Source organism: Ixodes scapularis, unplaced genomic scaffold (genome assembly GCF_016920785.2).
Source record: "Ixodes scapularis isolate PalLabHiFi unplaced genomic scaffold, ASM1692078v2 PGA_scaffold2__306_contigs__length_199485367, whole genome shotgun sequence".
NCBI classification, from domain to species: domain Eukaryota; kingdom Metazoa; phylum Arthropoda; class Arachnida; order Ixodida; family Ixodidae; genus Ixodes; species Ixodes scapularis.
This window is the reverse complement of record NW_024609857.1, coordinates 11,679,955-11,705,958: the sequence shown is the minus strand read 5'-3', so window position 1 is coordinate 11,705,958 and position 26,004 is coordinate 11,679,955. Positions and strand designations below refer to the sequence as shown.

The window sequence follows — 26,004 nt, the reverse complement described above, 5'->3', positions numbered from 1 at the left end:
TAAATTCCTGGAGGTAGTTGCTGGGAAGACTTGTTAATCCTAGAGTCACTAATTCATCCCATCCAAGGTGGAGTGGTAACTGATATAAGGAAGTTTCAACAGCCCCTCTTCCCAATTTTATGCAATCTCTATGCTCCATGGCTTTCACTCTTGCAAAAACACCTCCTCTGCTTCCTCTTAATACACAAGTGGTATGGCCCAAACTGGAAACCAATAAAGAGGCATTTGTCATCTCCCAAAAGTACAATGACATGTCATCCTGAACCTTGACAAGTGGCAAGATTCCTTTTGTCAATGGTTAGAGATTTTAATTGCGGTGCCATTTTCCCGGGACCATTGACCTTGTGCACTGATCAAACTTAATTGTAAAATACTGTCTTTATTTAGTTCTTTTCATTTTTTGGGGGGAGGAGGGGGGGGGGGGCATTGGCACATCAACATTCGGAGTTTATAGAATAAATCCGAACTGACTAAACTTTTACCGGCGAGTGTTTTTCGGATTTATCTGAAAATACGACACCCTACATCTAATGTATGAGCCACAAAGAAAAGGTGCAGTCTTGGAGCCACAAAGCAGCAGAGCTGAATCCTGCTTGCCACGCATATGTTCGGAAATAATGATGGGGGTTGGTGGCCGAGCGTGTTGAAGTAGGAGCAAAAGCTTTAGCTAGATTTAAAATGGGCTGTAGGTTTCGGCAAAGAGAACAATTGCGCAGGTACCCCACAGATTGTCGGGAAGCCGATGGCAGCCACAGATGTCTCCGGGGGTGGAACTTTCTTCACTCTTGTGTCCTAGTAAATGTTATCTCAAAGGAATGTTTTTTTAACAAGATCATGAAGAACGATCGATTTTTATCCCCAAATAAATTTAGCTTTTTTTCAAGTTTTATTTGATTCAATGGAAGAAAGACAGTTGAAGCTTGCAGATCCCAAAATGATTCATGCCATTTATAGTTGGTATTTTACACCCGAATTGGGAGGTATACGGGTGTTCAAGAAATGACAATGACAAATATTGCAGCTTCAACAACGTATCAAAGTTTATTATTTAGCACTTGTATCTTGCAGTTAAATCTGGAAGCAACCTATGAGAGTGGAGACATCGCGTTCCGGCAGACGGAGAATGTACTCGTTAAGTATCGCGTCCATTAATAGAATCACATTGGTCACACAATATAGTACTTACAGACAAATGGAGCAGCAATATTACGGACATACACTTACCTACGCTAGTTATTCATTTACTCTCGTCTTAGATTTGTACAACAGAGAAGAGGCATCATTGAAGAGAAACTGGTTCTCTGTATTCGTTGGCATCTGACCTCACTCAATTTGGAGTTTGAATAAAAGCAGTTTGCATACATCTGGCTGGATCACACCGTCCATTTGCAAAAGCTGAAAGAGTATACTATCGACTTGGAAAGCTACGACGCAAGAAAAGACTGTTTACGCTCACGAACACAACATCCGAAGTTCAGTACGAGAAAAGCCTCAATTACCCGGACGGCAATGAGCGGTACTACCCGACTACAGTGGAAAGCAAAGGATGCTACGTTTCTCTCTCGCTCCTGCATGATTGAGTGTGCAACATAGTGATTGTGTATATGTACAGCATGATTCGTGACTCACTTAGCACACTGGCTAGTCTGTGCAGTATGTTTTCACAACCCGGTTTGCACGCTGGTGCGCACAGCCCGTTAAGAAAAGTGCTAAGCGACATTGACTTATAATGGCGTCTTTTTGTAATATGTAGTCTTTTTGCTGGTTCGGCACGCTAGCAGCTAAGAGGAATGTCTCGCTAATTCAAATGGTCCAGGTCGCAGTTAAACCCGGGGCTAAAAGCAAGAACAAAATGAAGTAATACTTCCTGTACTCTGTGCAAAGACAATGCCCTCTTTTTGACATCTTCATGGCTGACTGGGTATGTCAAATATGCAACGCCATTCTCCCCCTACAGCCACACGGACTCCGTCGCATTTCCTGAGCTACCAAATACAAAGCAGGACACAGAAACAAAGTTTTAATTATCACGTACGACAGAGACCATCTTAAATAACTTCACCTTAGACATAGAATGAGCGGGCCTCAAAAGTGCGGAAACATTTCCACTTATGGTCCACGAAAAAGAAGAGTGAGGAAACAAGAGAAATGCTGCAACGTTCCCAAATTCACAGCATTTAAATCTATACTTAGATATAAAACTGTAATACTCTAAACCTTCGATATGTGTGCCTCTGTGTCTGTTACACAATTGTAACTGAAAAAAAGAATAATAATAATGTGTTTCACAAAAGGCAAATGGACAGAGCAGTCCTCCTATAGCAGGTTTTTGCAATGGCACGGAAGATTGAGGTACGAGGGGACTACTAATAATAATCATACTTATATATATTATGGACAAAAACTATATTCTGTCTCTAGCCTGCTGCACCATGTGCCCTAAAACGTGACAAAAAAAATGTTTAAAAATCAATTTGTCACACCTCTAATTTTATCCGTACACTCCCCGACGTGGCATAATGTTAGAGATTAGCTCTGGCATCTCCGCCCGCCCGCCACTAGAGTTTTCTAAGCGCTCCAAAAAACATTGAAAGCAATAATTGGTTAGCCAAACCGAGGGCACATTTCAAGCATACACAATTGCAACTCGGCCTCAACTGAGGACACACTTACAACGCATTCATACCTTGTCCTTATACCGTCGCTTAACATCGCCGGATGAACAAACACACCCGGTGCAGTAACAGGGGGCGCAGAAAGAAATGCATGCCCGTGGGCCTTCGGTTTCATACACATATACATTCAAGCATACAGCTAATGCTCTTTGTTCCGCGACACATGAGCAAACGGTAACACACCCCCACAACAGCTCACAGAACGCAAAACTGTGCCTCGCCATTACAGTATGAAATGCCTACACTGTCAATGTTTCTCCTACTGCCTCAAAAAGATGTACAACAGCCCGCCTCCTTGAGAGATCTGGCCTCACAAAATCAAGTGCTTCTAAAACGGTCGCACAAATATGCTTCTTCACGAACGATCGCCCTGCTGGTCAGGACAGAAAAGTGCAAGGCAATTTCGTTCTGCGAGGTCGAGGGTGTGTTACCGGATAGATGTCCTGGCAGACAACGTGAAACTCTCTCTCTCGGCCGTGACATGTGGTGGGGAGGAACGGCAAATAGTTTGCAGGGTTTGGAATCTACGACGGGACACGTGGATGGAGCGAGAATCGATGTCTGTAGGTTGTGTGGGCCGCCGCCGCCACGGCGGCCCTCCTTGGCTTCGTGTGGCTTGCGAGGTTGGGAGACGCTCAGACTTCCGTGGACGACTGGTGTCGTGCCCTGGCCCTTCTCCTGGCCAGCTCGGAGGCAACCACGGGCTCCAGGTTGGGGGGCTTTGGGTAGTTGTTGATGGCCCTGAACGTTGCGGCCACCGCGCCCTGGAGAGACGACGTACCGGGTTCGGCGAAACCTCCACCCTCGCACTTAGGCTACCAGGCGCACAATCTATGTGACGGTATACGCCATGTGCCGACTTTCGCCGCATCCCCCCAACAGCCTGTCGGTGATTTGCCTACCGTCAACTATGTGTGTTCTTGATCTTCAAGTGGGATGCGTCACCCATTTGGAGTGTAAATAGAGAGACCGTACGATAGAGCTTTGCATCATTAGCGCGAGCTCATGCCGTTACTTTGAAGCATGAAACGCGCCCGTTAGTGTCCAATCTATGAAAACTCTCCAATGTTTCAGGATAAAACAGTGCGAAAAACGAAACAAGACTTGCACTGTTTTACTTTGCAAGATGATGAACCTACACGCCAAACTTTCTGCCTTGCTGCCTAATGTTTCGGGATGGTTTTGCTTTCCAGAGTCGTCTCATGTTTCAGCATCTCCAAACCGCCTCGCCGAGTTGCGGTCTCTCAAGTAGCTAGTCGGGTATGCTGCCGTCTCTGGTGCAAAATTTTTCCCAAATAACAGTGAGAGACAGGGGATTAGCTTCTTTAAGAATCGTTCAGCAGCAACTCCCGGTCACTTTTTTCAATTTAATTGCTTTGAACGAGCGTCTCGTCTGCAGTGCTCCAGTTGTGATCATGTCAATGGTAGGAGTCAGTGCGTGGTAAAGGCAATACAAGTTACCCTTGCTAAAGCATGCGGAGGTGGTTGCAAGTCTTTTCGGTGCAGTGAAAAAAACCAAACACATCATGTGGCATCCCCATCTCCCATTAAAACAAATGTGCGACATAAACCTAGCAAGCCATTTACGTCCACACAGACAAAACAACTAGTCGCAAGGAATAAAATGGCACTTCAAATGAAGACTCGCACTGCTTGCTCCTGCCGGGCAGACTAGTCAGCGGGCGAAAGGAAATACGCCAGCTGCCGTCAACTACAGCACCTGCTGTCCCCCACATGTGTTGCGCGTCGGGTTAAAACCCTTACTTTCCCGCACCACGAAGTCGACACAGGTACTATACAATCCTGCGTAACTAGCACACCATTTTAAGAAAAAATGCTCGCGGAAGAAATTTTATTAACAAATTTCTATTAACAAGCAAAGATTGAGCAAAATGTAAATTAAATTCCGCGTTGTCGGTGTACACCGATAAACGCTGAAAAGTGACACCCAAGCCAGTTTTCTTGAAATTGGGGAAAAAAAAAAATAAATAAATAAAACCCCCGGTTTAAGCAGTTCTTCAAGCAAAAAACGCAAAGATTCGCAGAAATGTTTACCTACACTTACATGCGAGGCGGCTTCTTTCTTTGTGAGCCAAACTTCTCTCCTCGTTCCTCTGCCGTCGGTGAATAGTCACCGAAAAAACACCCCCCGAACTCTAGGAACTTTAAACCTCAAGAGCAAGAAACCCTAGCTATAAAACCCTCCCCTCCTTCCTTCGTCGCCCCTTGCTAGCATCATCGAGATAATAATTAGCTCTTTGAGTGCCACGTCCGAGTAGGCTCGGACGCACCCCAAGCAGGTTTTAGTTTCGACTTGTTCCCCTAAAACTCCCAACCGGGCTGTCGATTCTATTTTTACGTATAGAGCAATGTTTTGTCTCGTAATAACACCATTTGATGGCATGTGAATAGTTTTGTTTGGGGGATTTTTGTCTCGGTCTGCTCCTTCGTTGTTCCACAAAGACGGATCTTTCTCTCTCAACCACGCGCTTTATGGAGAACACCGAGATCGACAAATTACTACCGTATTTACTCGAGTAATAGCCGCACTATTTATAGACAAGGGCTTTGCGTCTGCTTTTCCACAGAACACATATACAGCCAATCACTGCGTTGCGCATAAATAACATAGCGAATAACCAGATCGAGAACACGATTCTCCATACAAATGCAATCTATACAGATGATATGACGCACGGAAATTTTATCTCTGTCCTGTAAACGGCTGAACTCATGCTGTAGATCGCGGTGATTGGCAATCTGCGCGCTCCGCGGAAAAGCGAGCACTCAGGTTTTCTTCATAAACAGTGCAGCTATTACTTGAGTAAATACGGCAATATAAACTAATTTAGATATAAACTAAGTGAGAAAGCCCCAGTTATGAAAAAAAATGTGTCGGTTAAGGCCGCCAGAAAAGAGTGACCCCAGGGTGCGAGCCGGCGTGTCACTATGCACAGCACCGTGTCCCAAAAAATATAATTTGAGAAAAATATCCTAGGTTGGAGGCATCCAGACATCACTAAATTTGAGCTCAGAGATCAGCAATGTTCGACAAATAAATACTAGTCATGTGCGAATAGTGGGTTTGGCCGAATACGTTCGAATTAGATATAGAATAGCTTCTCTATGCCTTTCACTACCGTTTGCACCGTGCATAAACAAAAACCCAGCTGAACTCATAAAGGTTGTTCCTAAGCTTCCACTTGTTTATTTCTAAGTTTAATCTAACTACCATAATATCCCAAGAGGTAGCCCACCTAAAATCGAAAGCAAGCAGAGTGCAATAAAAAACAAGTTGAAAAATGCTAGTTTCAGATTTTTTTGACCAACGAAACTTGTAGCTTTGTAGGTCACATACTGGAAAGGACAGTTGTCTTTGGTTGAAAAAATAGCAAACTGTGCCAAAAATAGGGGCGGGTTATCCTTTGGGTACATCCTCTCGCGATATTACACTATATTTATGGACCGTGTCCTCAGAAAGTTCAATGCATAAAATGTGATGGCAAGGAAACGACAGATCTGACATAAAATGAATCACGATGACGTCTTGATGAGTCTCAGGTGGTCTAAAAAATGGTAAACTTGCACCAGCTCGCCTGCGCCCTAACTGTTTTTTCATAAAATGAATCCTATAGAGATGCCCAGCTATACCTAATACAGGGGATTTACAAATCTTGCTATATGCAGATATCCTTTCATCAATTTCAAACTTAAAGCAAAAAATAAAATTTTTCAAATGATGAGCAAAGGTTGTTGGGGCATCTGTGCCAAACATACTCTCGCATAATAGAACAGTTTAATTTTTAAAATTTTACTGCAATGCAGGTATCAAAATTCACAAAATTTCCGTTTCATTTCTTTTTTTTTTTTTCACACACACCAGGCGCGGTGCATGCACCATCTCGCTGTGAAGGTGTGATTTTCTCCTACGCACGCGACTGCGACATTTGTACTTTTATAGATGTTGATTGCAACAAGTCAGCCCTGTTGAGCGTGCTACTTAGCAATCACCGGCGCACTGCGAAAAAGCAACACTCATGAAGCTCGCTTTAGCAGGTGTTGCTTCTCCGCAACGCACCCGTGCTCGGCAAGAAGCGCGCTCACTTGGAAAAATATGAATGTTCCAGTTCATTTTGAAACAAACATTGATTAGGTATTATTCGAGACTACTGTTCCAAAATTTGAACATTTGCACAACACTAATAAACATAATTTCTGAAGCACGCTACAGTTTTTATACACGAGACCGAAATTGTGTTCGATATGCAGCGAAAAAGAACACGGCACTCAAAAGGTTAGCAAGACATGCAAGGCACGCACCTTCACTAGGTGGGGCTCCTGGTGGACGAGCCGGCTGACTGGAAGATTGTTTTTGTTGACGATCCAGGCGTGGCCCAGCACATCTGCAGCCCTATACCTCTGCTTGGGATCCACATGGAGCATTTTCTGGACTAGATGCTGCAAAGTTGGAAACTTGACGCGTCAGGTGGGCTTCACAACGCTTGGCGGCAAAAAGCCGCTTCCCTTCTTTTCCTTCTTGCTAGAACATAAAGGGGCACACTTAAAGGCTTTTGGTGATCCTCGGTTTACGGTCATAACTCAATCTACGAGCTCTAAGCATCCTAAGAAACCCAAAATTACATTCATGCGCAGCTGACTTGCATATCAAAAAAGTTATAAAAATTCCGGACACTTACTGTTGGCGCAGAACGACAGATGGCACTACTAAACCTTGTTCAGTATGGTCGAACGACGGACGGCGCTTGCCAACCACTCACGAGTGAGGGGCTCCCTCGTTGATGAGCGGCCGACCAGACCCGCTTGTCCACGCAGGAACGCATTGCTCGCATGTGGCTGACAAGCAAAGTCAGTCGTTCGACCATATTCAGCAAAGTTTGGTAGCCTAATCTGTCATTCTGTGCCAACGATAAGTGTCCGGACCTTTGATCACTTTTTTAATACGCAAATCGGCCGAGCGTGAATGATGTTTCGAGTCTTTTAGGATGTTGAGAGCACATAGATTGAGTTATGACAATAAAACAATGATCTCAAAAACCTTTTAGTGCCTCTTTACGCTTGCACCAAGGACGACTAACAATCCCCGCCTACAAGACTCTCTGCGTACGAATGATCATAGCATTTACACAACGTCTGTACAGCTTACAGGCAGCTTCCATAGTAAAATGGCTAGTTAAGAACCCCAGATGTCTTAAGAGCATGACGCCTCTTCTGAATATTCTTTTATTGAATTACAGTCCTAGTGGCACTGTTATCCAGGCTGAAATAAAACCTGCCCCGTGTATTATTGAGTATGAATGAAATGCAAACAGCGGAGCGCATGGCCTACGATACATGCTGCGCTACCAAGAGGCAACTAGGAACAGATGAAATTAAGGGACAAAAGGTGGTGGCGAGGGTGCAAGTCAACTCCAATGTGCATACCCTCGTAGCCCCTCTATCCACCGTACAGTTTCAGCAGTTCCTTGTTGCCTCTTGGTTGCGCAGCACATATCAAAGGCCACACTATTCGCGTTTCATTCATACCCGATAGCACAAAGCACGATGCTGTTAGTGCGAACAAGTGATTTCTGGTTTACTTTGTTTTTCTCTTAGAATCAAGAGCCTGTCATGAAAACCACTAGCACGGTAGAAAGTGTCTGTTTGGGGCACTAGCCTAACAGGTAAAATTTTGTGCTGGAATATACTCCTCCGAAAGAAAATGCAAAGAAGCTCCAACGTTTTGTTTGCACAAGAGTGGCGTGCAGTGTACTTGTAGGCTCTCTCATAACCCACACTATCGAAGGAAGTGGAAACACCTCGTCCGGGCTAAGCTACGAAGAACTTTAGCCGCACAATAACCCACCTTTGCCGGACATGAAATGTTGGCCCAATTCCCGGACATGAGGTCAAATCGGCCCTCCCCGATCCTCGCCAAGATGTGGTTTGGAGTGTCGTTGGGCCCGTTGGCGAAGGGTGTGTGCCTGAAAAGGGGTGTTCGTACAGAAAGCTTGACACACAGTCTGGGAGTCTACCAAATTGCTCCTCTCAAATTTCCCCACTTTTCCAGGTTTTCCCCAACCGTTACAAAAAAACAAAATGCAGAGGATGGGTTTGCAGGAGCTTTTCGGGCTGTTCCTGTTTAATCCGACGGACCGGGCGGTGGCTCTTGCTGCATAGTAATACCTCAGGCAACTGTCCCTCAGCGCAAAGGACATCCATTCCACCGCACGCCACATCCTCTTGCTTTGTTGCGTGTCACTGTGCCGCCCACAACAAACATTTTCCCTCATTTAATCGATTTTCTGACAATTCCCCCGACAATTCTAGGTTTTCCAAGCTTTCCAGGTTGGTAGACATCTTGATAACATTGCTGACGGAGCAAAAATGTAGCATAGATTACCAGAAGCATCAAGGAGACAAGAAAACCTCCTGTCACCGGTACGTTCTTAATTGCTGGCCTTCTACGGCCAGATTTTTTCTCTCTCCTCGAACATAGGTCTAAAGTATCAAACTGCTGGATCAGTAAGTAGTACCCATAGTCTGTTCAGGGTTCACAAAAGCAGGACAGTCGCTCCTTCCACAAAGACCTCCACTCTTTCCATTTTAGAAGAGTGAATGCTAGAGAGGAGGGGAGTGGACAAGGAAAAACCACCAATCACGAAAAGCAGAGAATTTCGTGGGAGAGGCTTGTCCCGCCACTATTTTTAACCCGCAATGGACTAAAGGAGACCGGCTGAACGACGCTTGCTCGTTACAATTAGTGAACGTTGTGAGCGACGGCAAATTTGAGCTATTATCGAATACTTTACTAAGGGCACATATTTTACTCCACTCATTCCCCTTAGAAGGCGCACCTACGGCACCAAATCCTCCTGATCAGCGCGGACAGACCAAAACAGAGAAAACGCACGCACGTTGTGCTATCGTAACGCGATGAGAAAGAAGGCTGCCGCCGCGTCAAGAAACAGGATCTGTCGAGACGGCAGAGACAGCAGTCTTCACCGCCTTGAAGGTCGTCCACGACGATGGACGGCGGCAGCCACCCTTTCTAATTTAAAGGGGGAAAACTCCGAGGCTACGCACGTCTGGCCGTTCTCACTACGCAAAAATTTTCTGCCCCCAGGCCACTGAATTTGCACAAAGTGAAGATCGGTTCACACGCTCGGGGCCAATCACGGACGAGTGCCTTAGAATCTCTCGGGACCTCTTACGACAAGAGAATGTACCGGCGCCGTCTACCAGGTGGCCGTAAAACACTCGGATTTCCATACATTTTCCTTTTTTTTTTTTTTTTGTGCACCATTCTATTTTTCTTGGATCGAAAAACTTCCAACAGTGTTATAAATGCCAATTTCTCGTAGACAGTACATACATTTGACCTCGCAAATACCGAAAAACTTTTGCACCCAGTGAAACACAGTTCCAGCATTGCCTCGTCAATGGCGGTGCCAGCGCGTTTTCCAGTCTTAAGAGATAGCGAGACTCGGTCGCAAGCAAACGCAAATGTGTGAAAGAGGCCTTTAGACGCATTTTTCGGCAAAGTAATTGCCAATGTCGTGCAAATGTGCCAACGAGAATGAACGAGTCGTAAGGCTCACCCCGCGAGCATTGTGTACAGCAGTACGCCCATGCTCCAGATGTCGCAGGCCTCGTCGTAGCCCTGCTTCTTGAGCACTTCTGGCGCCACAAAGTTGGCCGTGTAGCAGGGCGTCATGAGCAGGCCGTTCTCGGCGCGCATCTGCTTGGCAAAGCCGAAGTCGCAGATGCGCAGGGACTCCGCACTGCCGCTCTCGTCCGCATACATGATGTTGGAGGGCTTCAGGTCGCGGTGCACCACCTGTACGGGGGGAGATGCCATCCGTCGCTGCACTGCTGTCTCCTTACTGAGGTCACGGTAAAGGGAACTACATCCCATAATCCACCGCATCGCTTTTGCCATTGAGCGAACTACGGGCCACAGCTTTTCTCTGTAAAAAAAACTAATTTTTGAGAAATATGACCCTTTCGTTGTTGGGTTGTTTTTTTTCTTTTCCTGAAGATGCTTTTTAGTGGTTGGGTTTTGATTCCAAAGGAATTGTACAAAGAAAGAGTCAATGCACAGGTTTTTATTAATTACCTGATGGGAGCAAGCACTTCGAGTTGAGAAGCGTCGAATAGAAATATATATATTGCTGACAAAATGTTGTCGACTTTCTTCCATTCGGTTTCATTTTGGCACTTCAGTTTCTGTGGCGGCGTTCGTGCAGTCTCCAATTCCCAGCCAAAGGTACTCTACTAAGCTTCTCCGTCGGATGATGAGCTTACATCCTCCGAGTTCAATTCTGAGAAGCGTTAAAAGTCTAAATTCAAAGGGCATGCGCTCCAGTTGCCACTACCACCAGGGCAGCCAACACGAAAAGCAACCCTCTCATATGTACGATACAACTCCGTGCACGTTCACGGAGCGTCAATTTTCGAGACTATAAATAGCCCCAGCAAAGCGAAACACAATGTGAATATAACAGTTATAGACCGCCAAAGTCATAACAAATGCCAGCACCTCCCACGGTGCACAGAATTTCCTGTTTACGCGGAAACTCTCATATGTGTATTTGCCACTGTAGACGTAGAGCAGTGACCGTCAAAGGGAGTATTAAATGACTCCTCAATCTATAGGCATGCAACATGTGGCTCACTGAAAGGTGGCAAAGATGGATGATGGAAAGAAAGGCAGGTTCCGAAATGAGAGTGAGGGGAATCTGTGTCCGGGTGTGTAAATGCACCGCAGCTCAGAGGACGTGGAGCAAAACCTCGCTCTGCAGAACCCAGAGGTCCCGGGTTCAATCCACGCCTCTGCCCGTTTCGATCTAGATGAACATCATACCGACGTGTGGTCTCCTATCGCTATTGCGAGACGCACCTTGAAGACCCCAGTGGCGAATCCAGATGCCCATTGGCATCTGGTGCATCCTGCTGCCTAAACATTCAGAAAACACACTAACTTCCTGCTGTCTAAACACACGCACAAAGCAACTACTCTTATGCAAGTGACTACAACAAGCGTCCAGTCTCCAAGATACTGCGCTACACAGTTGACATGAACATTAAATCAACGCCTTCTCACATTCTGGTGGGACAGTGTGTCACCTAATGCGAGCTTTTACTGCCCACGTTGATATCCCATACGGCAAAAACAATCGCGACACTTCTTGGACCTCCCCCGATCAAGCCGCTCGAAACAAAATAAATTAATCTTCTTCTTCAAATGCTCACCCCGTTGTCGTGGAGGAACTTCATGGTCTTGGCAACAACTTCCAAGACAGCACTCGCTTCCCTTTCGCTGAAATGCTTCTGGTTCAGGATCCTGTCCAGCAGCTCTCCACCCTTGAGCAGCTCCATGATTATGTACACCGAAGTCGCGTCTTGGTAGACCTGACACATGGCGGGACCGGGACAGAGAGCAAGCAAATGCTCAAAATTAGCGGAAGACGCCGCACATGCCTACAAGCTCGTGCACAAATGCGTGCACGGCAAAACAAAAATGTGGGAGTGGCGCAATAAATTTCTACTTACGTCGTAGACTGTGAGGATGTTTGGATGCTGTCCGTACCTCAGCAGGATCTCCACTTCCTCCTGACAGTCCCTCTTAAACTTGTCGATGACCTGCACACAGGAATCAGGCTCTAATGGTGTATTCGTACGACGGATCTTTATCTCTGCAGAAAACCGAGCACGTCATAAAGCTGCGAGGAGGAGGAGGTTTGGGAAACTCCGAGCAAGCATTCGCAAGACGGAGTTGCGTTTAGTTGAGTCGGCAGATTTCTTCTTTTTGCAAAGCTGATTGTAACCTCCACATACTCGTTGAAGAAAAGGAAGGAAAAGAAAAAAGGAGAGACACCCTGCACCTCAATGCCGCCGCCTGCTATCCTTTCTCAAAAGGAACAAGCTACTCCTTCTGACGGGACGCTGGACATTCTGCGAGCCAATCGCAGAGTGACTGCAGCTACCCGTAGACTCGGGCTATTAGCAAACGTCTGAGACACTGTGCACGCGACCTCAAAACTCTGCGGCGTTTAATTCCCTTTTCGGCAAAAAAAACTCAGTCATGCAATCGCACCGTAAGCGCTCGCTGCTCAGAAAACACCACGCGCAAGTTACGAGTAGCTACATATGCTCCGGTTGCAGAGTAAAGTATCGCAATTAATGGTCACAAACCCTTGGCACCGAGAACTGTGGGAAGCAAACGTTGCTCTTGCAGGAGACACGACGAGCACGACGGCGCGAGGCCGCGATTCACCACGCGTGCGCCAATGCTTGTGCGCGTTGGCAACCGGGGTCGCCGTGGTTGTCGTGTCTGCTTGCTCACGGCCGCTTTAAAACCGCTCCCTTTTTATAAAAACAATGTAATTAGAAGTATCTAAGTGGCACACATGATGCCCGAAGGTTCAAGAAGCTTCCTGCTTGTCATACGTCAGTGCAAGGTCCACATTTTGCAAACACAGGTCGAAAATAACATCGTGCCCCAAGCCCGGCGACCCTCAAGGAGGCTTTCCGCAAGTCCAAAAGTCAAATTTGGCACTTGTGACTTCTTTTCCGCAAATCAGGAATTGGCGGCGAAAGAAAAAGGAAGGCAATACTCACGCTCCGTCGTTTAATTACTCTAGCTCGAGTCAAATGACACTCACCTTGACCGCGTACTCTTTCCCGGTGGTTTTGTGGACCGCCCTCTTGCAGGTGGAGTAGGAGCCCAAGCCGAGCTCTTCCTTGAGCTCGTACTCCTTCCCGATGGCCTCCTTGAAGGCGAGGCCGTACTGCGGCCCGGGAAGAACATTCCGCGGGTCAACGTCGCGGACAGCCCGGGGGTCTGCCGAGAAACTGCGTGCGCCCTTACCCATTTCGAAGACTGGTTGTCCTTGTTCTTGACGTAGTCCTCTTCCGTGAGGCTGGGCGCCACGAAGCTGAACCCGCGGAAGAGTTCGTGCGCGTTGGCGCTCGGCGGCACGCCGGGCGAGTCTGAGAGTGCGTCGAAGGGAGCGAGAGAGGACGGAGAAAAAAAAATAAAGGTTACAGCTATGAAGAGCCAAGCTGCACACATAAAATTGTCATTACCTGTAAACTCTTTCGTGCAACGAGAGGTTCGTTGTAACGAGAAAGGAAACGAACAAAGAGAGTTTTACTTTTTCAGGTCGGGAAAGGTGTCACAGGATCATAAAATCACCAAACATGCAATGGACCCTTTTCAAAAGTGTGCGCCATCTAGTAGCCAATCATCCAAGTCTGAGTGTTCATTGGACACGAGGGTTCTGTCGGCGCTCGGCATGAACTCTCCTCGGCTTGTATCGAGAACGAGAACTGCGTCGGCAAGAAATCTGATCCAATCACACGTTTCGTGCCCAAGCAATGGCGATCGGTAATGTTGCTCGATGGAGTTTTGAAAAGGGTCTGTTCAAGCGCCATACTTTCTCCCGAGCAGTTACGTGGGGCAAAGGATCCAGGCCATGACCGGACCAACTCCTTCCAACTTAAATCAGGTAATTAAGTTGCAATCTATAGAAAGTTTAAACTTTGATGCTGCATGTCCAAGTCCTAAGCAAGCTTTAGTACAAGCAACAGCCACCAACTCCAACAAATAAAGCAATAGAATGTATTAAAAATTTTACCTAAGATAAAAATACAAGACGCAAAAGATATAGGAGAATCAGGTTTATGCATGCAAGTAGTTCAAGAGTTCTGGCCATGCAGCATACATCCTCTTTCACAACATTTTTTTTTTTGGTGCACTGCCTACTAGGACAAACTGCCCCCACAGTATACAATGATCATTCTCTTTAAGGTAACAAAGGCCATTTCTTTTTTCACAATCCTTACGTGCGAGGGGAGTTGAAAGAAAAAGCTAAGCTCGCACGAGGGTCAGCATCGAAAAAAGGTTCCATACACACGGCTCTGCACTCAAGGACCAAAGATGAACTGGCGGCGGACAAACCTTCGGGGGTCTTGGAGGTGAACTCCCGGTCGAAGTAGAGTGTGTTGTCCGGCCGAGAGACGGCGGGAATGAAAGGGGGCACCACCTCCCTCCTGTACAGCTTCATCCAATCAATTGTGGCAAAGAAAGACTGGGACTTGATGTCCCCTATCGCGTTGGGACCAGAGCCTGAAAGCCAATCGGAGCCGACACGATCACTTCCAATGCTCAACAAAACAGGCTTCAGAGGCTAATCACCTAGCTTCCACCAAACTGTCGGCTTAGGGGTCAATTGAGTATACTCCAAGGAAAACGGGAGGCCTAAGTTGCAAAGCTCAAGATAGCACTAACTTACTTGTACACCAACTCACGTTTCCAGTCCAAACCGGTGGCACTGGCTGCAGAAAAATGGGCCCCTACAGATGTGTAGTGCCCCTGACTACTAAGGGCAAACATACCTGTTTGTAAGCAATGCACAGATGTCTTAAACATCCGCTACGTGTACTACAAGTCACATAGAGTTTTAGTGAGGAATGGCTAAAAGGTAGGGTGTGCAAGTATCCTAAATTCAGATATGAATAGAATACGCTCAATATTCAATTCGAATTCAAATCAAGGATTGCTCATTTGACGCTTTCCGGATCACCTCGCCCGTGTGCCTGCACCAGTGTTGGGTAAAGTACAACGAAGACACTCGAGACTGGTAACGTGTAGGAATGTGAAACCATTCCTACATGCAGCACATTTCTCAAGCAGCATGCCACATCTTTCTTTTTCACACGGCGCTCCCGCGGTGACATCACGCTCCCCCACTATGCATGCACGGCGCCCCACCGGCTCCTTGGCTTCCGTGACGAGGCATCAGAGTTGCTGTGCTTTTGGCCAATGGGAATTCAGCTGCTACAGACAACGGCTACAAACAATGCCGGCTTGGCTCCATGGGACAGGTAATGCTTTCGCATTAGAAATACTTTAAGCAAAGTACAAATTAAATGAGAGGTGATGTACTTCAAGCAAAGTAGTAAGAACAATGGGTGCAATGTACATGAAGTAAAGTACAATAAATACAATCTACTTTCAAAGTAAAGTACAAGTATCTTTAACACAATCTTTCATGATGCCCTTTTATTCCCCTATACAGTGATTTTTTTTAACAGGTATGCACTACCCCAGGGGTAACCAGGGGTACATGACCTATTTTCGGAAACGGTGGTGAATATTGAACTAAGTCAAGTCGCCACAGGTTAGTAACTTCCAGAAATGGCGACAGAATCAGAAGTCCCTCCAACTTCTAAAGTCGGCGCCGCCTGCACGGGCTTGTTGCACCCAAGGGGGTTAAATGCACTAGGAAAGAGTAGAACGTCAGACCCATGGCTTCCACAAGCAATCCTCTTGCAGAGGGGTGTCCTCTCCTTAACGAAAAAAAACAGTGAAAGTGGAGGCAATCTGGTAATTAATAATCATAATGTGACACCTGAGATTGTTAAAAAATAAGGAACGTTCAAATCGAAGGAAAAGACAAAAGAGTATGTCTCAAAACATTGTGACATTCTCCTCCGTTTTCTTCTTCTACCTGAAAGTTTAATTTTTCTGCACAACAGTCTCAGGCACTACATTCTGATTAATTCTGCTCTCCTAACACTTTCTAACCTCTTCGTTTGTACTAACCGAGAGAGAAGTAGCGAGAGTTTAAAAGCTACGGAAAAGCCGCCCCCAGAACGAACGGAGCAATGCGACGTCTGCTGACGTTCCTGGTGAAAGTAGAATATCCCTCCCAGTATCTCTTCAGAGTTGACAAAGCATCATTTTGTGACACAAATAGAACAAAACCAAATTTCAGGAATGTAATTTGAAGTTGGGAGTTGCACGTTTCTCAAAAAGTACCAGAAAAAAAATGATACTTTAAGTAAAGTACAAGTACATACCCAGAGAATGTACTTTATAAAGTGTAGAAGTTTTATAAGCCTACTTTAAGTACATTGTACTTAAGTACTTCCCAACACTGGCCTGCAAAAGCTGAAAATTTAGAAACAGATTCATCACCTAGCTGGGAATCTGTGGAAGCCAAGACAGGCTCAATGAGGTAACACATTTGCGTGGCATGATCAATGGATGACAACAATGTAACGAACGACTTTACAAAAACATTGGACATTGTAAAGCAGGTCTCACGCTCACCCAATCGATTGGCCGGGTTCCGCTTGAACAGGGCCCGCAAAAGACTCTGTGCCTCGGGGCTTAGGAACTGCGGCATGCCCAGTTTGGCCCTGATAAAAAAGAAACGCAGAAGTATAGCCCACATTACATGGCACTACCACAAAACAGTGTGAGAGCTGGAAATGCAAGCCTAATTTGTTCTGCAGGCTTTTTTCTGCATTACCAGCACAAAATATCACCTCAAAATTAAAACAATGTTCCCTCCTCCTCAGGTTCCACTTGAGACTCTACACTGCTAAATATGGCAGGAAAATATGGATAGAAAAAAACCTTAGTTTTTGTGAACCCCAACTCTAACCTCAGAAGATCTGGGGGTCGTAAAGATATCCGATAAGTTGAATTCACAAAAAAAAAATTGGGACTGCGAAAACAAAATATTTTTTTTTACTAATTACAATTACTAATTACTCTGGTGGTGGCAACTGCCTGCAGCTACATCACATCCTGAATCTCAAGCTTTGTTTACCAAACTAAAGCAGGCTTGCAGTAATTCAAACTCTGATATTTCATACTTCTGGTTAATTCAAACAAATTTAAAAATTTTTGGGTGTCCCGCCATGTTTTTAACTAATTAAGCGGCTTTAATAAGCCAACTTATTCAAACAGCACTTTTGTGCGTTTCCTACTTTTTGTTCTCCCGGCCCCGTTGAGCGCAACTCTTTCCGAGCACCGGTGCACTGCAGAGAGGCAACACTCGCGACGCTTGCTTCCGCGGGTGTTGCTTCTCCGCAGTGCACCGGTGCTCGGTGAGAAGCGCACTCAATGGGGCTCAAGCAGGGCACCATGAGCTATGAAAAAGGGCACCACACGTAAATTTCCACAGTACCTTGTGCTATGCTGTGACATGGCGGCATGGCATAGGTCCATGTCACAACGTCCACGCAAGTCGCTCTGAAACAAGCCCCGCAGGGCCCATGTTCATCGTTCATGTGCCCCCTGCTAAATGGTTCACATTAGACAAGTCTTGGCCTGATGAACAAAATTTTGTTTTGAGTGATGTGTTCTTTAAACAGTCCAAAAAAAAAAAAAACATTTTAAAGCGAAAGCAATGGCTTTATGAAGCTCATTGTGAAGAAAACCCTGCATTGGTGGGATGGAAAAATCCTGATTGGCTCTTAAGTAATTCATCTTCCTCGAAGAAAAAATTCAAAACAGTTTGGGTGGAGACGGGATAGAACCCGCGACCCTTCGATTGCGAGCCAGACATGCTACCCACTAGGCCACGCAGACAGGCTGGGACAGCTTGGAAACAAGCAGGGATTTATATTTAGCTATCGCGTTCCACTCTTAAATGCAAAGCTTAGCCCTGCAATTTTTTTTAGGGATAAATAAACTTGTTATACATTTCACAAATGTTCCTTGTGTGGCATACCTGCTTATGACTAGTAAGTAGGCCTACGTAGAGGAAATCATCAAATATCTGCTTTGCATGTGTAGCCATTCATATGGCAAATCATAATTTTATCTTGCATCATATTTAGATGAATTTCAGATAGTTCAAACTTCCGATAATTAAAACAAAATTTGTGGCTTCCTGGAGTCTGAATTAATGAGTCTACTGTATCCTCAGTATCAACTCTAGCAGTTGCAACACCTGTAATGCTAGCTTCAAATAGCATCTCAAACTAGAGTAAAGTGAGCCTTTAATAAGTGCGCAAAAAAAAAAAAAAAAAAACCTGCACCGCTGCACTGACTTTACTTTAAAATACTACCATAATTCTTGAAGAGCCACATCTGAAATTCATTGTATTTTAATAGTAGTCTCAAACAGACCATTCCCAAAAGTTAAGCAAATCGTGGAGACCCCTGCATATCTTCCTTTTCATTCTCGAACCTTCTCACCAAACACAGGCAAAGCAACCGACAGGATACTAGGATGTAGAAAGTAACTCTGTGGAGCATCTGCATGCCTTGTTTCGATTTATGCGAGAAACCTACAGTACAAATTATGTAAAGAAATGTAAATGATAATCTAATCATCCGTGTTTCCCCACTGCTGGGTTTGCGCCTGTCGCATGAGCGATAACTTAGGTGTGCCCCCCTTCAAGTCAATCTAAAATGGACTGATTTAGTGTTTTTCAATGATGTTCAACAAGTCTCTAATTAAAACCATGTGTATTTTCATTATTTAAAAAGTTAATTAATAAATTTTAGTTAATTATCACTCTTATTGTGAAGATTAGGTACCTATATAATGTCCCTTTGGCCATATAACTCATCTGCACAAACTGCATTAGTGTACCTTTTAAGTATCTTTGTAATAAATCTGTATGAATTAAAATCAAACACCCTCTATATAAAACAAAATGTTAGTTCTAAATTTTTTGTAACAATCAAATCTCCACTTCAAATTTAATATGTCCCACCAATTAAAAAAAAAAGGGGGTGGGTTTATGGAATCAAAGTAGACTACATATTAGCAGTCCAGAACAAGATGCCATTCTCTTTCACAGGGGCAGTAGCATTAGCAAAATGAGCTTAAAGGGACACCGTCAGGGTATTTATGCTTGCCAAGGTTTTTATTTCTACATGACATATGAGAGCCCAACTACCCAGAACAAAATTTGTTTTCTTTCTGCCCAAAACAGCCAACCGAGTCACAATCGCTCTGTTCTTTGTGACCATGTGCCATTTTCTATGGTTTAGACAGAAAGACCAAAGATAATCAAAGTTGTGGGTCACCGAAGACACACACTCAATACTAGAAATGGCCACAAAATATGGTTCCCATTTTTGGTGGCTTTAAAAAAAAAAACTGCAAATATGTTGCTTAAAAAAAAAAAATGTTGCACAGTACGTGATTTTGGCAACTCTCTCTCCTCCTCAATATTTCTTCTTCCTCCCCAGCCCAGTTTCGGTTTCAAACAGTTGTTTTGTACTTTATTAAAAATATATGCGATGCTGTAGCAAAATATTCATTGAGTAGTCTTCTGACACCATAATAAATCGTCTGGCAAAAGATTGTAAAAAAATTAGGGGGGCGTCAGTGTTCCTACTTCATTATGTTCAGCCAAAAAGTCACGGTCACTAGTTCCAGCATTTCTCTGTGCAACATATTTTACCGAGCTTATCCCTGTCCCTTAGGGAGGAAGAACTGTCTTACTTGAGTATCTGGATCATGGTCTCCTTCCTGTTGGTTCCTTGGAACGGCAGGCCCCCGGTCAACATCTCGAACTAAAATGAAACAAGGAGAACGATGATGCCTTCTACACAAACGTAGCCTCGATGATACCATCTTCTCAATTGGTTTGATTTCACTAATTCACCATCCAGTCATAAAACTACATTTGTATACTGTGCAAGAGTTCAAGACGAGCTTACAAAAAGTAGAGAGCACAAGGTTTCTTGTCTAAAAAATCTCTAGCGTGTCGCTGGGACAGTCGGCTGCTCTGCAATGTGAAATGCCAATGCCGTTTGTTTGTTTATCTTTTTGTCCCAAAATAGCAACATATCCACCCGCCCCCCACCCCTTCTTAGGCCTCGCCCTTTCGGGAGTGGGCCATCTGTTCCCACACTCGAACAAGTTTGAGACCCCTGGTGTAAGGTAAATTCTGAGACTTTACCGAACCCTACCGAGCCACTTTTTTAGTAGATACTCCCATCAAAGGCGTGAATTCATCCGGTTCCCCGGTGTCACCAGGAAACCTTGTGGACATGTAGTGCGTATGAAGACAAAGATTGCCACGTTTTCCCATTTTATGCACACAGGACAGTAATGAAAACCAGATTATACTAGTCGGTGTCCTGAATGAGTGCAACCCAGAACAAGAGTAGTTTGGATGCTAGTCTTTCAGGTTCAAAAGCAAGAACAGAAAAGACGACCAATCGCTTGCATGTGGGAACCGTGTCAGACACACTACCAACAGAAAATCTCAGTAGATTACACTGAGCAGTCTCCTATAGACTATGCTAAGTAGTATACTATAGACTATTTTGAGTAGCCTACTGTAGACTACATTCAGTAGCTGTAGTCTACTGTAGACTACACTGTGTAGTCTACTGTAGACTTCACCGAGTACTGGACTATAGGCTACACTGAGCAGTCTACACTAAACTACACTGAGTAGTCTCCTATAGGCTATGCTGAACAGTCTACTGTAGACTACATTGAGTAGTCTACTGTAGACTGCACCTGGTAGTCTACTAGACCACTATACTGCAGACTACCATGAGTAATCTACTGGATTTGTCTACTGCAGACAACATCGAGTAGCCTACTGGAGTAGTCTCTGTAGGCTACGCTAAGTAGTCCACTGGACTAGCCTACTACAAACTGCAATGAGTAGACTGTCTAACTCGTCTACTGTGGACTACACGGAGTGGCCTACTGGAGTAGTCTAATGTAGACCACACTCAGCGAACACTTTCCTCACCATGAGCACCCCAAAAGACCACCAGTCAGCCGCCATGGTGTGCCCCTTCCGGTTGATGACTTCAGGAGCCATGTACTCGATGGTGCCACAGAAGGAGTACGCCTTCTGGTCGTTCAGCGCCTCCTTGCTCAGCCCGAAGTCCGTCAGGCTGATATGCCCGTCCGAATCCAGCAGGATGCTGCACGTTCGCCACGGCGTCCCGCTTACCCCCTCGACACGACTCCGAAATCCTGCCCCCGGAACTTCGACGGAAAAACTACGCCCACCGACGGGATGAGGAGGGCAGGGAGTAGTTTGAGATGTCCTGCCTCCAGGGCGAGCTCCCTATGTTCGACAACGCACCGGCGTCTCAGAGCCTCGAGTGTCCAAGCCACGGAGATAGGCAATGAGTGCAAGCCAGAATCCGAACATTCAGAAGAAACGCCCTGCCATTCCCACCTCGTCTGTGACCGCACAAGCAAATGCGGTCATAAAGTCCAAAGTTGGAAAGCTCACTGACATACAACGAGGCAAGTTACATTCCTGATGCAAGCCAAATTACCCCAATACAAAAGCGCGGCGAATTCTAGAAATATAAAAGAGGAGAGAATGGGTCCCGGACTCACTTTTCCGGCTTGAGATCCCTGTAGATAATCCCGAGCCCATGCAGGTGGTCTAGGGCCAGCGCTAGTTCGGCCAAGTAGAACTTGACGTCCTCCTCCGTGAACATGACCTGAAATTTACAAACATGTCTAGACTGTTCTCGAGACTCACGCACGAAAGGTATTTTTGTCATAAGATGGGATATACAGGATAGGGCAAAGTTACGTCAGCCCAACTAAAATATAAAAATAGAGAACCTGTTCAAGCAGGTTCTCCGTTTCTACACAGAACTCTACGAGCTCGGCTGGACACAAAGGAACATGTAAAAGCGACCCTGTACAGTGCACCAGCTAGTTTTGAGAGGGAAATAGGAACCATACACCCTGAACACTGGTACAGAGAAAAATATGGCCCCACAGCCAGCCTGCAGAAATGATGCGACGCAGTGTCCATAGACTTTTAGCTAATACTGAATGATAAACCATCTAATCCAGCGCAGTTCTTGCCCAGTGATTCACGGATGCAACACTGCTATGTTTAGCGCTAATTTTGACGTTTGGCCCCCACCCGGGTTTAAAGGTCAGGCCAGGAAGATTCTTGTAGTACACCACTCTGTCCCGAGTGACGATCACTGCAAAGCGTCGCTACGCAGTGCAACTCTGCCAACACAATGGTCGATGGTTTAGCCATTTAATGCAGAAACGGCTTCCTCATTTACACGCTACTGCACACGCGCAAACATGACAGTACCGAGTTCATTGCTGCCATCAGCTCTGGGCCTTTGACCCCACAGCTTGTCTCACACAGCGTCATAAATCAAAAACACAATTAAGCTTCCCATTTTCCAACACTTTCCTGACCCTTCCAAGGTTTGCGACAAATCCTATACTTACCGCATCGACATGGTGACGCAAATACGCACGAATCACAAAAGACAATGGGCCATTTGTGCCAGCCGACTTCCATTTTAAGAAGCTCGGATATCGCTGACACGTCAGAGAATTTGTCGAATGCAATGCCCACCTCCTTGCTCAACCTCGTAAACAGGTCTCCACCCTTGAGGAAGTCCAGAATCAGGTAAAGCTTTCCTTCCGTCTGAAACGCTGTAGGCGAAGTAATTTGGCGGCTCGGATCAAAAGAGAGGTAAACAACATGCCACTACTCCACTACAAGGAGCGCTTACTCTACTAGTGGCACAAACAGGAGGCTCACCGTAGTGCAACTTGACCACAAAAGGATGCCGAACGTCGGCCAGGATGTCTCGTTCCATCTTGGTTCGTAACCTGTCTCGAACTGCAAGGGACATCTCGGTTACATGCCAACTCGTTACATTCGCACGGTCAAAATTCGAAAGTACTGAGAAGCCATCTTCAGTTACTTTTTAACGCAGAATGTGCTTTCCGCCGCTTTTTTTACGAGGAAATTGTTATGAACAAGTGTCACTAATGAGTGACATGCTGGGAGCATGACGGATGTTTAGATTATGTATAAAGATTATACACAAAGTTTAAACCCCGGCAATGCTTGAACCTGTGTCGGTGCGGTAGCAGTCCAATGCTACGGCCACCGAGATACTAGCGCAGCTGGTATGGATGGGTCTATGTATTTATTTGAATGCAAAAGTGCCAGTAACAGTGGCACATTTGGGATGAACGTAATAAACAAAAGATAAAAATAAATAAATAGATAATTGAAATAGAAATAAAATAAATTAAAAAGATAAAATAAAAAATAAGACATCAAATTAATACATAAATTAAATAAAAAGTATAAATAAATTTTAAAAGATAAATGTAAAAAAATATTTGAAAACAGTAGACTGAAAATAGATCAAGATTGAAAAATCTTTTTGCAAACGACACGGAGTGTGGTCTGTGCGGGACACATTCTGTGCATTCTGGTCTTTGTCAGCATGATCCAAGCCTGATTTTTTTTACTCTTCTTGGTTACGACCCATTCCAAGAGCTATGATCTTTCTAGCAGAAAAGCAAAATTCTAACGAGAGGACAACACCGACACTAGGGTGAGTGACAGGGTCGCTTGCCGTAGACCTTCTTCTGCAAGGATTCGCCAGTTTTAATTAGAAATTGGCTAGCATTGTCTGGGACATTTTGCTATATGCTGCAACCGTGAAATTAGGCTTTGAAAATCGAGCGGTACCTCTTTACAGCCTTCTAAATAGTATTAAATATCTGCCACCAAATACTTTCCTGACCCTACCTTGTTTGCACAAAGCCCACAAAAAACAATGAGGTAGTGTAGCCTAAGAGACATGTTTTCACCTAATGCATTGTTTGGTATGGCACATGATCCACACTAGAATGATCAAGAAACAAATCTAGCAACAGCAACCACCCCAACCTCTTTCAAGCATTAAGCCAAGTCCCAATGTATATAAAGCATGCCTGCAAGATTCCTCACCTTTGAGAGTGGCCTTCTTCAAAACTTTCATGGCATAAAGGGTACCAGTGTCAGGCCCCAGTATCTTCTTCACAAGAAAGACCTGCAAAATAAATTGTAAGCATTGGAGAGAACCTCAGGCACCTCCCAGGCCACACTGCAAAGCCTTATTTTGAAAGGTCCACCCAGCCTGACTATCCTGACCTAATAAATCAATTTTTCTTTATTTCTTTGCCATTGGTTGGTTGGCAGGAGCAAAACGTGTGAATATCGATGCTTTCAATGTCGAAACATAATTGGGTACAAATTGGGATACCTCATCACTAGGAAGATCAAAGAGTGAACAAATAGAAGGATGTTTCCTCTCACTTGTGCCATCCGAAGCATCTGTTTGCATTACCTCACTTCACCGCAACCTTTGAAACTAACTGAAATGACTAATCCAGCTACGCCAGATGATCGCCATGTTTTGTAGCCAGTCAGATAAATCACTGTACTTGCTCTTAAGAAATTTTTAAAATACTATATGCAAGTACAAGGAAGGAGCAGCATATTAAAAGATACAAAATAAGTACAGAGCTTTTATTTTAGCACACCACGGCATCAAAGCCCAGGTTGAGAACAACCATAGTTGTTGTTATAATATCTTAGAGAAGCATCAAATTGGTCTTCAATTAAAAAGCCCATGAAACGAATTTTGGGCTGGAATAAATCAATTTATATTGGGATTTTACTAATAGCACATCGTTTAGTGGTCCAAAAGAAAAAAAGGTACAAAATCAAAAGCCCGACTTTTGGTACAAAAATTTGAACAGCGGACTATTTCGTGCCTCCTTCCCTTCGTATGCGCTCTGTCTTTTCACTGTGATACATCCGTGGTCCCCGCAGCGCATCACCGGGCCCAAACACAAATCACACAACACCGGATCTCACTTATTCCCTTCACCCCTAAGCTGACATTGTGGTGGAAGCTACGCACTTGCCGGACCAATCAGCCGCCTTCCTTTCATCACCTGACCTCTGACCTCATTCTCTGCGCGTGGGTATGCGCGAGAGAGCGCGATCACGTGGCAAAAGTGTGGCTGGCCCAAGGAGCACGTAGCTTCCACAGCACTGTCAGCTTCGGGGCGAACGGGAAGGGGAAAGCAACTTTTGCCTGAATTTTAAGCGACGGGCTAATCTAGGTGGAGAATGGCTGTATCCAAGTGCACAAACGAGAGTCGGAGCAAGATGGGACTCCCCCCTTTCCGTCTTCTTGAACTGTTTGGTAGAATGCGCAATTTATGAGTTGAGGAGGAAAGCTAAACAGAAAAAAGTTGGAAAAGCGTTTCCCGACTCCTTTAATGAGGGCACCGGCTCCAGCGACACTTTAGAACTAACAGACAGTAAACATGTCTCCTACACTTTTCCTTCTAATTCCTCAGTAAATAGTGACTCATCAACTGCAACATGACAGTGGTGAGAGGACCACTTTCATGGCCGAGACCACAACAAAAACTGCAATTCACCGTCACACGGTGGCAAGCATCCACCAATACATCAAGTCACACCGACCTTCTGCCGGCCGTGGGGCAACGACTAAAGCGGGGCGAGCACTCACCTTGCCAAAGGAGCCCTGTCCCAAAACCTTCAGGAGCTTGAATTGACTAGGGTCCCCTTTTGGATGGCCTTCCTTGGTGACACTGGTAAGCTCAATCTCGTGCGTCCCTTCTGCAATGTCACTGCCCTCCATCTCTATGTTCTGCAGAGACAAGAGGGGGACGACAATGCCAGTCAACAAAACAGCCTGTAACGAGGGTTTCACATGCTCTCGCTA

The 26,004-nt window shown here is 45.2% G+C and overlaps 1 protein-coding gene across 4 annotated transcripts in view; it reads right to left on the bottom strand.

The window, feature by feature from the left end:
* Positions 1–1,015: 1,015 nt before the first annotated feature.
* The window catches only part of LOC115333153 (ribosomal protein S6 kinase alpha-2), a 30,186-nt gene continuing 5,197 nt past the window's right edge, over positions 1,016–26,004 (bottom strand). For 3 of the 4 annotated variants that reach the window (XM_029995759.4, XM_029995762.3, XM_029995761.4), the window contains exons 3-20: positions 25,789–25,929; positions 24,210–24,291; positions 23,001–23,081; positions 22,812–22,891; positions 21,812–21,918; positions 21,207–21,384; positions 19,937–20,007; positions 16,795–16,883; positions 14,638–14,805; positions 13,764–13,772; positions 13,546–13,667; positions 13,340–13,465; positions 12,228–12,317; positions 11,928–12,086; positions 10,274–10,512; positions 8,539–8,656; positions 6,996–7,133; positions 1,016–3,439 (exon numbers count right to left, since the gene is read on the bottom strand). In XM_029995759.4, the coding sequence (XP_029851619.1) occupies positions 3,311–3,439; positions 6,996–7,133; positions 8,539–8,656; positions 10,274–10,512; positions 11,928–12,086; positions 12,228–12,317; positions 13,340–13,465; positions 13,546–13,667; positions 13,764–13,772; positions 14,638–14,805; positions 16,795–16,883; positions 19,937–20,007; positions 21,207–21,384; positions 21,812–21,918; positions 22,812–22,891; positions 23,001–23,081; positions 24,210–24,291; positions 25,789–25,929 (2,127 nt within the window). In that variant the 3' untranslated portion in view covers positions 1,016–3,310. The remainder of the gene's footprint in view (positions 3,440–6,995; positions 7,134–8,538; positions 8,657–10,273; positions 10,513–11,927; positions 12,087–12,227; positions 12,318–13,339; positions 13,466–13,545; positions 13,668–13,763; positions 13,773–14,637; positions 14,806–16,794; positions 16,884–19,936; positions 20,008–21,206; positions 21,385–21,811; positions 21,919–22,811; positions 22,892–23,000; positions 23,082–24,209; positions 24,292–25,788; positions 25,930–26,004) is intronic. The other variant, XM_029995760.4, reaches the window with a different exon arrangement.